A 12311-nucleotide genomic window follows, 5' to 3' on the forward strand; every position below is an offset into this window, starting at 1 on the left:
TAATTTAATATTTTTACTGCGAATGACCTGTAGTGTTTCTCGGTTAGATTATTATTACTGTTAGTCGACACTATTAAGTTCATACATTAATCTTAGTTTTGTTAACTTTTAGTCTCTTCAAAATTTTTAGCTTTTCTGGTTTTCATGTTTTTGAATGGCTAATGTTATTAAGTACGTATGCCATATTTTTGCATGGCTAATATTTTTGATTCTCAATGTGCAGATTTTATTTTTTTACTTTCTGAAAAAAGCAAAACCAAGATACGAGAGGCATGATGATATGCACTGATGCTAGAGCTACGGATAAGCCAAAATTTTTTAACAAACATGGTATAATTATAATTTTATATATGTTCTTATTTTAACCTATTTATTTTTTCTAACAAACATGGTATAAATGTTATTATTATTTTTTTTCCATTAGATGTTCATGATCCAGGTTAGTTTACATTTTTTGTAAATAAAGTTTTTAAAAATTTTAGTTGAATTATAATTTCTTATACTTTCTGGGTGTCAAACATTTTGATAATATATAGAAATATTACAAATGAGCATGGAAATAGAGAGTGCCGAAGAAAAAGCCAGACATACTTGTGACAACACAAAATCAAATTCTAGAAAGCGTAAGCACGACCAAATGACAAGTCAAGTTAGAAAGAAAAGATCTACTAAAGGTAACTTATTTAGTCTTTGATGACTTTCTAATCTGTATATACAACTTTTTAAAAACATAATGTATAACAGTCACTTTTAGAGTGATCTGGAATGCCAAAAAAAAAAAAATGCAAGAAATTTATAAAAATTAGTGTTTAACCTAAAGAAGAGAACATCAAAAGGTGAGATATTATTATCACATGTTTAACCACATCGACTTCGTTTTCGCTGTCGTTTATTGAAGAATATGATGGTACCGATTCATAAACATAAGTGGGAAATCAAATAAAAGGGGAATGCAGCCTGGATGGAGCGCAGCCGACATGGTGGAATGGGATGGATTGGGAGAGACCAACATAAAATCCTCTGTTCTATATTTTATTAATTTTCTGAACTTTTGTAGTTTAATTGAATTGCTTTGATTGAATAGCTGATGAGTGTACAAGTTTTTGTCTATATGCATTCTTAGTCTGTTACGTCTTGATTTTTTTTCTTTTCCAAAGAGGAATATGTGATTTGAAGCAAATATTACAAATCCATGTATCAAATGTGTTAGTAGGAAATAAAGCAATCAAGATTAACCCATTAAAAGGGAGGAAAGAAGGAGTCTTTTGAGGGAAAACGTGAGACCAACATGCATGGAACTGTGGAAAGCATTACAGCCAAATATATATCTCTAAACGTTGTAGCTGAAGAATGTGAGTTACTCTATACTAACCAATTAGGTTTGATTGGTCGGTTATATAAAACTCGGTTTTGTACATATCTAAAAGTGAGAGAAAAAAACATCCACAAGCATAAGTGAAATTTCATATATGGTTAAAAGTAATGTTCATAGTAAATCATTTGTATACAAACTCCACTTGCTTACAGCATCGGAATATTGATTGTGATTTGTGAATCAGTAATCTATGGAAAGAGAAATCACGTATCAAAGTGAAGGGGAAACGAAACTCAATCCAGCCATCTACTCCGATCCCAATCTTCGACCTTCCTTCGACAAGTGGCATTTAGTACTTTCTCGATATAGTAAATAAACCAAGAGAGAAGCAGCCTCGTATGTATTTCGATTGATAATGATCAACAACAAAGACAATTTCTAATAGCGAATTAAGAAAGGATACCAATATATAGCACCATATGGTCGAAGACAAACATAAGTGAAATTTTATATATGGTTAAAAGTAATGTTCATAGTAAATCAAGCTCTAAAAAAGGCTAACTTTTGTGTGTGACAACATAAAATATAATAACATTGAAATGAATCTTTGGCTTTTTAATCAGCAGAAAGCAATAGCAAGAAGTGAAAACGATCAAATTGATTAAGAAAAGAAAGAATTTAGGATGAATTACAAATGTTAAATTTCAATTTAGGATTTCACCTCCCCGTGCGGCAACGCACGGGTCGCTTTCCTAGTTATCTTATAAAAAACTGTAAAAACACGATATATATTATGTCGTTTTTTAATTAAGTTATTATATCACATTCTATAAATAAAAATAAAACGGTGTAGTTGTATTTAAGAAAGAAAATTCACCGCACTCACGTCACATGAGAGATGCCAGATCCCACAAACATCATTGTAATCGTATGGGAATTACGAAATCACATGTTGTCACAAAAGAATGTACCTTCGATCCTTTTCTTTTCCACCCTTGCTCTCGGATCCTTTTCTTTTTTGTTGCTTAGCTTAATTAGGAATTTTCACAAATAAGAAATCGGTTTTATTATACACGTTGTACATGTAAAATCAGTAAAATGTAATACAATATAGTACTAATATTTTTCCCAAGTAGTGCGTGCAACTACTTTCATTTCATACATAGAGTAAAGTAGTTGTGCGGTTAGCCATACAAAATTTGCTGAATATCAACGCAAAATACATTTTACCAAACCAAACGATTGCAGAACAAACACACTTTTTTTGCATCCACATGAATTTTTTTTTTCCCCCATTTATTTATTTATATATAATAGATGAAACCGTAAATAAGAGATTACTCACATAGTCACATTTATAACAATTATTAAGAAATAAAGAAACCAAAAAAAGTATCCCATGTTTTTATTTTGATAGATACTGCAAAGAAAAAAAAAAAAAAAAGGAAAAGTGCAACAACAACCCATCAATTTCATTATTATTCGATTTCATTGGCTTTTTTCCTTTTCATTTAATTTAATTAGGTATATAATATATATATTTAATTTAATGTGTCATAGCTGAGATTTATTATTCGGCAGCTAATCTATAACGAAGAAACAGAGTCAAATTCATAACTTGAGGCCCAAATATTTCATAACAGGCTAAAAACAGAATTATATATTTTGAGGTCCAGTGTACATATATGTTTCTTTTTAGTACTAGTAACTAACATGAAGCCGAGAGCTGTTGACGACTCAGACGACGAACATTGCTAGACCATAAAAAGTGTGTAATAAAAAGAGAGAAATGAAAAGAATCAGTCTTACATTATACTAATATTCTCTGTGGGTCTCTCAAGTTTCTAATATGCACTTCAATCCATTCTTCTTCAAGATTATGTTTTCTTCAACAGAGACATAAGTACCTTAAACGAACTCCTATTTTCGATCTATTCCCCAAAAGGGGGAAACCTTTTTTTTTTTTAACTTGTGTAAAAAATAATAACCTTTGGTCGTCGTCATCATCAGAAACAAATGTACTAGTTTAGATTTAAAGAATAGAGCTTTGCTCCGAAGGTATATGGGTGACAAGGAAACGATGCACCATTTCGAAACTAGTGAAAGTGATTACTGCTGCAGGAGTTGTTCTCAGGAGGTTAGTGGCACAGCCTCTGTAAAAACCGGGAAACCCATCTTTCTCAAACACTTTCTTGATGCAGTCTCTTACACCTGAGTAACGTTTCTCACTGTGGTGCCCTTGCTCTTGAAGCCTAGCTCTTACAACCTGCACGCCGCGTGCATGATCAACAACAGGAGGTCATATAAAACCCCCAAAAAACAAACTGAGAACGATGGGAGTAGAGGTAACCTCTACCTCGTGTGGGTAGGTTAATGTGGAAGCAAATATTTTGGCAATCGAAGAGGCAACTGCTACATCACGAGCATTGAGATTATCAACTGATTTATCACCTGTTGGGTTCACAAACTTTTTTTTTTAGTTTATCTCATCTCCACAAAGATTTTACCTTTTTCTTTACTTCATCCAATGGATCAGTTTGTACCTTTCTTGGCCAAGTAGACTTTGATCATCTCATACGTAGGAAACTGAATGGCAACATGACTGATACCAGCTAGTGCAGGCACAAGACCACTGGTTTTGGTAGGCACAAAGAGCGAGAGAAATGGAAAAGACTTTTTAAATAAAATAAAAGACCTTTTGATCTGTTAACAGAAGAAGAAAGTGTTGGGCAAGATGGAAAAAAAAACCTGTACAATCCTCGAATCCCCTCTTCGTAAGCTATTCTCCTTAGAGCAGAAAGCGTACTTTTGTATGGCACAACTCCCGCTCTCATTCCTTGTGTCTGAGGGAGAGAATCAACAAGGTGTTGGAAATAGATTCTTATCGTGATACAAATTAACAACATTCTAAGTTAGGTGAGGTTCTTGAGGACTTAAGTAATTAATACCAAAATAGCTTGGTAAAAAAAGCAGGTGTTGTGTATACTACTAGTACTAATTAAGGTTCCCCACCTAGTTGTTTCCTTATGATTGCATACATGAAGCAAAAGAAAAAGAAAAAAGAAAAAAAACACGGACCTGAAGTCTAGTCTTGACAACCCAAAGAGGATTTGTGGCAATGGTAGTAGCAGCTCCAGCACCAGAAGCAGCCAATACGTTAGCACCAACGCTGAGTTTGCGATCCACATCTAATTACAAAACAGAGAACAAGTTTTTGATTAGATGATGTTAGTTATTAATAAGGTTTTTTTTTTTTTGGTTTGAGGTAAAAAAAAAGCGCTAGTAACCTTTTGAACAAAGAAAGCTCTTGAGCTGGTCATACATTGTGAAATAAATCTGCAAAAAGTAAGTCTTACAGCTCCAAATAAGTCCAATAGAATCATCCAACAAGGGGATAGATAGGTAGCAAGAAGAAGTTAAAAAGAACTCACGGCCCAATTGGAGAGAAGAGCCATCACAGTTGGGGAAAGTCCCCGGTATAAGCCACGCATGCCTTCTTTCTTAAAGATCTGCTCAAGACTGCCAACAATTAGACTACCTGATCACATTGAAGTAGATATATCAGCGCAATTCAATGATTAAAAAAAGAAAAGAAAAAAAAGAAAAAAAAAAAAAAGGAGAAACCTTTGATATTTGCATCGCCGAGCTTGGGAAGGCCATGAACTTGAAACCTCGTTTTTATAACATCAAGAGGACAAACAAACGTAGCCGCAAAAACCCCTAAAAAAAAAAAGAATGAGAAATTTTTTATCAATCAATCAAAGAAAAAGGTTTTGTGGGAAAAGAGAAGAGACTTACCAGCGGCGGCACCGGCGGCTGCATTACAGAGGACGTTTTTGGAATTAGGAGGATGAGAATTAGCGGACATGTCTTGGATCTGAAAGCAGAGGAAGAAGAGACTTGAGGAAACGCGTCGCCGAAGAAGAAGAGAATAGCGAAAACGAGGTTTCCTCTATGGAGAGGGACTTCGCGGCGAACCAGCGTCGCATTGCCGAGAAAGATCCCGAGCCTGTTCTCTCTCTTTTTATATATATATATATATATATCCTCTCCTCTCTTATAAGAAAATTGAGTCAACGCAGCAGAGACCGAAGTTAAACAAATCTGAAGATCAAAACCGAAGAGATCATCGCAGAGAGAGAGAGAGACAGAACAAAACTGTGTCTTTTTTTTTCTTTTCTTTTCTATTCAACGAGAGAGGGAAGAAGAAAGTTATCAGAGAGAGAGAGAGAGAGAAATTAATAAAATATATAAATTAATTAAATTTTTTTTTTTTAAGTGGCTCTTATTTTTTAAAACAATAAATTTCGTTTACCAAAATAAGAAAAGAAAATTGTACTTTGTTTCTCAGCCAGACGAATCAGACACCAAACCCAAAACTCTGGTCCCATCAGCTGCCTGCCTTAATTGCCCACATTAACATTAGTATTTATTATTTTCTGCTATAATTATATCTTTATTATTATGTATATCAGTAAATTTTGATAGATACAGAAAAAAAAAAAAAAAATCTGGTTAACATTTGTTTATTTTTTTCCTTTTACCGAGTTATTATCTCATACTCATCAGGTTCTGCATATATAAAAATTACAAGCTGTTGTTATCAAGTTATAGAAACGAGACATTTATGATTTATCTCAAAATTATCTTTTGTTAGATAAAAAAAAAAAAAAAATTTTTGAATATATAATTGCATTACCTAAATTTAGTTGGTTGAACCGTTGAAGAGTTGTTTTGGCATTATATTTTTTTGCAGGTTGAAAATTGTATTATGTCCACCACCCAGTAAACACACACAACTAAACTCGTATACTGTTAACAGTACTACTGGTTATTATATAACTTGTGCAAACTAAAAAATCCATGATTATTGATTGATTAAAATGCAATTTTTTAAAAAATAAACCTATTAGATGTGTGAGCCGGGCTTGGCTCTATGGACCGCACCTGAGCATGTTACAAGCCTGGCCCCTTTTGATGACAGATATCGATAGCATACGACATATATCGCCCCACTTTTTTACACATGATATACGCAACATGCCCACGTGGAATCCAACTTCGATGTGGGGCTCTCTTGCCCACCACCAAACCACTATTACCAAAAAAAAAAAACAAAAAACAAGATTACATGCAGTAGTTCTTTTCTTTGTTATTAATGCTAACATTAATTATAGTATCACTTGACATTTGTTTTTAACGATCGTTAATATATATACGATCGTTATAAAGCTGTGGATCTGTAAATAAATAACCTCGTCAAATTTTCAAATTTAATTAGGAAAAGAATGACGGTTCAACCTGAGCGTCCGTACAATTAATGTTGTCTCGAATCTAGCCAGAGCCGGAGCCGGACCAGTACTGTGGAGCATGCTTACCGGGCCGGGATGAAAGTTCTAGTAGCTAATTCCCCTCACGTGATCTCCTCCGAGTCCATGCATGCATTTCTAATCATTTATTAGCTTTGCTACGACTGTTTACTGAGATTTTACATCTTTATATATCACTAATAGGATATTTGTAAGGACAGACGTACCGTTGACAGTTTGACATGTAACAAATCCAAATATTTGTTTTAGCTATAAAGTAATTTATCAACGCCGATAACAATTTCGAATTCGACGAGAGAGCCTTTATTTTTAGTTTGTCACCCCCGATGACTGCGACGAGACAGTGAAACGTCTGTTAATCACATTTTTCCCATATCAACTGATGCGTAGTTATATAGTTTGTAATTTTTTTTTTTGGCAGCTAGATTTGATTAAATCGTGAATAAAGCTTTGATAAGGCAAACCAAAACCATATTAAGAAGGCTAAACAAAAATTAGGGGTTACGACAACGGAATCTCATATGATTAAAACATCATTGACTTGGCTATGATGTAAGCAATGACGGTGCTTTGAACAATCAAGTACAATGTTTTAAAAATTGGTCGTTACTTACGATTTACAAATATCACAAGTTCACAACTACACGTAAAGATACGAATTAAAAGCGTAAATGGTCAAGCAAACAACAAGTCAACCAAACATAAATACTATATTAGTTTTTTAAAGAACACACATTAATCTCAATGCCACAAATCCCGGTGAACTAAGCATTTAAAACTTTAGCTGGTTACCTGTTACGACTTAAATGCAAATCTTGATTTTTATTCGATATATGGGAAAAGATGGATCGATCCACACTATATATAGCTTAACAAGAGTATAAAGTTTTAATTAATACAGATCATCACGATCACACCATTAGCATCGAATAATTTTTCATTTTATATATGTGAACGGATTTAGTTACATAAGGGTTTATGAGATGAGAGTAGCTATAGAATTGGAAGGAAGTTTAGATACATCGGGGTGCACGAGATTCCCTTGCGCCATCAGTATAGATTTGTAAATCTCAACCAGCTTCTTCTCGTCATTATACTCCTTGGACGCCAAACCCGGCCCGTAGCCATATTCTCCGTACCCGTAAGATGACCCGACGACCCGAGAGTTGGCTAGGCGCAGCATCATGTTGACGTAAGCATCTCGAAGCCAGGTTAGAAGCTTCTTAGGCGACGCCCTTTTCAAGATCCTTAGCTTCGGCACTATCTTGATCCTCCAAAACCGTCTCTTCCGGGTCGGATCCATTTTGACCCGCTTCACACTTCCTCGACCCGATGTGGCCTTCTTGACCGACCCATCTAGCCTTTGGTATCCTCTCAGTCTCCTCCGCCAATACCTTATCTCCATCACAATCTCTCACAGTGGTGTATTAGTGTCTAGAGAGACAGAGAGAGACAGAGAGAGAGAGATAGAAAGAGAGAATGTGAGAGCAGTGGAGAATTTTAGTGAGAGAGAAGGAGACGCTCTAGGTTTTGTTTATAAAGAAGAGCACATGCATTACGTAATATTCGAGATATAATTATTTTAATACCGAAACAATTAAAATGGTTCATGTAGGAAAGCATTAAATTTATAAAAGTAACTAGTAGTAAGCTACGTACGAATTTCTCATCCGACAACAAGAAAATAATCATATCCATCCATAATGAAAAATCAAGACTCAAATTGATTAAGCATACAGAGAGTTTTGGGGAGATAAGATAAGTTGATAAGACACAAATCAGATGATTGCTGTTGCAATAAATGGCGAGATTTTTTGTTACTAGTAAATTAGTACTAATACTTTTCAACCCCTAACAAATCCTGACAGTTGGACCTCTTTTCGTGTTTGTAAAGGTTCTAAAAATAAAATAAAAATCATGATGAGTGTAAGGGTACTGTACTTTTTATTGGGAATAAACTGACGATTTAACTAGTGTTGTCGACCTCTGTAAAATAAATTTAATTGGGAAAGTCATACCAAAGTCAGTATGAATGCAGATGGTGAAAAGAAACAAAGGACCAACAAAATTTGAATGTTTCACGCTGCGCTGCGATCCTTGTGCGTTTTTTTCTCTTTAGGTATAAAGAGTGACGACGACTGACAAACAACCACCAATTCTTTTACTTGACATTAAATACCAAAGAGAACCAAAAAAATAAACCACCAACTCTTTTCCGAGTCTCACGCCATTTATTTGATTCGGTAAAAGCCTGATGCCTGGTCCGGCCCATTATGTTAAATACTCTCTAGACTTTTAATTTATTTTTAAGGAAGAGGGATCTGTTAATTTTAATTTTAGCAGGTTACACATGCTAATAAATTAATTGGTTTTCTACATTGACTTGGGATTAGGGAGAATAAGATGAACGGCTGGAATCAAACTTGTACAAATTGTATGTTAGCATAATTAGATAATCGATTTTCTTGTTTTGCAAATTACCCAGCTGAATCGGACTTACGTTCCATATGAATTCGAGTCTTGTGCTCCACACTTAAACAAATTGACTTGTCGTTTGCGTTTACTTGATTACATTTTTCCCTATCGAATAACTTTTTAAACTGTTTTCAACAGGGATTGATGAAGTTTATGATTATCGTCACCAAAGACAGAGAAGCTAAGTATAAAAGAGTTTCAGAAACTATCCAGATCAAGAATAACCACAGATCTTGATCTTGACAAACATAAAATCTCAAGACGACGACTCTACAAATCGTATCAGTTATCTGAGTCTCTCAAGACTCCTATTCTCTTAGCGCTTGAAGCTATGGTTTTAAGAAGAAGCAACGAACGTGGTAAGGATATTTCTCTTGAGAGTGAGTTCATCAGCTTTCACCGGACTTATCGACTTGCCAAGGACGCGTCCAAGCCGCTCGGTTTCTTTGCTAGCATAGTCCGAACCTTTTTCTATGTAGTTCTTTGCGAGTTTCGAGTAAAGCTTTCCGAACCTGTAGAGACATTATGAAACCTCAGGAACTAAAGAGAGATCATATCCAAGTGTATAGATGAAGCCGTTACTACTAAACAACATACCTTGCTGTGGATCCCTTAAGGTTACTTGCTTCCTCTTCGATGCGGGACAACACCGACTTCTTCTCATCTTCACTTGCTGCGACTAACTCTTTTACCAATGCATCTAAGCTTTCAACTATACCAGCCTATTGAGAGAGTGAGAGAATAAAGATAAGCTTTCAATTTCAGAGCCAAAATGGTGATTCTGCAGAAGACATGTTTTTACCGAACCTTTGAAGTAAGCTGCCCTTTACTGTCCCTGCTGGTCCCAGACTTATCGTTGATGAAGCTTACAAAGTCATCTAAATCCCTGCCCCCGTCATAATCATGACCAGCTTTGTTGTCCTTTGGGAAGAATTTCAACGTTGGGAATCCACTCACTCCATACCTGAAGAATATAAGAGGTAGTTTGTCTTTATGTTATGAGTTTTGTGAAACAACATACAATGACTTGAACAGTAAAAATTGGCAAGTAAAAAAAAAGATCTTGTCAAACTTACTTCTCGCCGAGGGCTTTGTGTGCATCAGCATCTAAATTGGCGATGACTACACCTTCTTCCTGCTTAAAAACTGTGGCTACCTTTTCGTATGTCTGATGATATAAAGAAAAAAACATTAGCAATGAAGCGAAGAGGGATTTGATTATCTATCTATCTATATAATAAAAAGCAAACAGATAGTTGAGCTTACAGGAGCGAGTGATTTGCAGTGGCCACACCTGGCAGATGGAAAATTGAAATGAGAAGATAGCAAGAAAGCTAATAATAAACCATCACAGTGAAGAGAGAGAGAGAGATGAGTTACCATGGTGCATAAAATTCGACTAAGACATCTTTGTTTTGATCGAGAACAATCTCATCGAAATTGTCAGGTGACAAAACAACCACGTTTTGTGGAGCAGCAGCTAATTTTACGTTGGTGCCTGAAAAACATATTAGTTCAACAACAAGTAAAGCACACTTGAAAAATTAATCGAACAACAGGCTATGAATAAATTATAAAGTGATGAGCAGAGCAGTTATCCTAAAGCGACGTCAGTCACAATCAGTGTATGATTTCCAGCAAAATTTCACACACACTTGCATCTCGCAGAAACAAAGTCTCAAAAAACAAATGAATACCCAAACTGAATCTATAGCTCATAAAGCGTGCTTTAAAAAGAGTTCCCCACTAAAAAAATATATATATATATATATATATCCAAAATGAAACAAGCTTAGCTACACTATAATATGACCAATGAAAAATACCTCCTTCCTTGTTCACGTATTCAGCCAATGCTTCAGCATTGCGTGGACCCTCATACCTATTTGACATGAAAAGAAAAGAAGAAAACAAACACTCACTAATCCAACAAATAAATAATAATAATCTGATTGGAGAAAAGAAAAAAAAGATTTGCTTACTTTTGAGGCTCAAGAGATCCTTTAGGAAACCACTGAATGGTCGGGTATCCACTAACACCATATTTAGTACAGACAGCCTTGTGCTCATCACAATCAACCTTCACCAAAATAGAAGTTGAAACAAATCACAATCTGAATGAATAAATTCAGAAAATAGAGAATCTGAGAGACAGAGACCTTTGCAATCAAGATGGACTTAGCTTTCTTGAAGCTTGCCCCAAGCTTTTCATACTCGGGAGCAAGTTTCTTGCAGTGACCACACCTATCATCATCATTCCCAATTGCTCAAGTCAAATAAAATAAAAAATCTAGAGAGATACAAATCGAAATCAATCAGCATGCCTCCTTAGCCTATCATTTCCAAGACAANAAAAAAAAAAAAAAAAAAAAAAAAAAAATCGAACATAAAGATTTACACAGATCAAAACGAATTCAACACTAGAAGAGGATCGCATCGGAATCATTTAGAATCTACAGCAGCTACTTCTTACTTACTACTTACTTCTACTACTTTGATGATGATCCCAAATAAATAAAAAAACAAAAGATGATTGAAAAAAGAAATTGGATCTCGAGAGAGAGAGAGATACCAGGGAGCGTAAAACTCGACAAGAGCTCCTCTATCTTTACCAACTTCCTTGTCGAAGCTATCGTCCGTCAAAACAACCACATCATCTTCTGCCACGGCTGAAACTAGAACCAACGCCGCCACTACGGCAATTCCAAACCAGATCTGAGATTTCGCCATCTTCTCTTCTTTTCTTTTCTTTTCTTTGGATTGAAGCTCACTTACTCTTTCTCTCTCTCTCTCTCTCTCTCTCTCTCGATCTGTTTGTTTATTTGATCTCTCTTTCTTTCTTTCTTTCTTTCTTTCTTTCTTTCTTCCCCTTCGACAACAAAGAAAGAAGGAAGGATACTACAATGACATGGCGTGATCTGGATCGTCGATTTATTCATATATTAATACGAACGGTGATCAAGCGTTGTAATTACGTGGCTGGGTTACATGTCGGACTATGAATGGTTTTAGGCCCTTTTTTCTTTTTTAATAAGCTCTCTCTGACTCTCTCCCACATTGTTTCACGGAGATGACAAAGAGAAAAAGTCTTCTTCTCCTAATATTTCATTATTTTGTTTCGGTTTAAGCCCTTTTGTTTTAATAATTTAACAATCTAACCCACAGTCGAATTGTACCCAACAAAAAAAATG

General features: G+C 35.2%; 3 protein-coding genes across 4 annotated transcripts; all 3 read right to left on the reverse strand.

The window, feature by feature from the left end:
- Window positions 3106–5515, reverse strand: LOC104784547 (nicotinamide adenine dinucleotide transporter 1, chloroplastic). 2 transcript variants are annotated; one of them, XM_010509582.2, is made up of 9 exons: window positions 5114–5515; window positions 4940–5035; window positions 4747–4853; window positions 4603–4666; window positions 4394–4503; window positions 4064–4158; window positions 3859–3947; window positions 3672–3766; window positions 3106–3581 (listed from the first exon to the last, which is right to left on the reverse strand). In XM_010509582.2, exons 1-9 carry the CDS (start codon window positions 5181–5183, stop codon window positions 3348–3350), a joined length of 960 nt encoding a protein of 319 aa, XP_010507884.1. In that variant the 5' UTR covers window positions 5184–5515; the 3' UTR covers window positions 3106–3347. The 2 variants fall into 2 exon arrangements, with proteins under 2 accessions (XP_010507884.1, XP_010507885.1); XM_010509583.2 differs by having other exon boundaries at window positions 4603–4651; window positions 5114–5513.
- Window positions 7453–8170, reverse strand: LOC104784549. Its single transcript, XM_010509584.2, has one exon. The coding sequence runs from the start codon at window positions 8048–8050 to the stop codon at window positions 7622–7624; it is 429 nt and encodes a 142-aa protein (XP_010507886.1). The 5' UTR covers window positions 8051–8170; the 3' UTR covers window positions 7453–7621.
- Window positions 9205–11850, reverse strand: LOC104784550 (protein disulfide-isomerase like 2-1; the record flags this gene model as incomplete). The annotated part of the gene is given in 10 exon segments (XM_010509585.2): window positions 9205–9632; window positions 9718–9842; window positions 9928–10084; window positions 10197–10288; window positions 10387–10414; window positions 10501–10618; window positions 10947–11002; window positions 11103–11200; window positions 11280–11364; window positions 11693–11850. Coding segments are annotated over 10 exon segments (1092 nt in total). The 3' UTR covers window positions 9205–9457.

The sequence above is a fragment of the Camelina sativa genome, chromosome 5 (genome assembly GCF_000633955.1).
Source record: "Camelina sativa cultivar DH55 chromosome 5, Cs, whole genome shotgun sequence".
Taxonomy (NCBI): domain Eukaryota; kingdom Viridiplantae; phylum Streptophyta; class Magnoliopsida; order Brassicales; family Brassicaceae; genus Camelina; species Camelina sativa.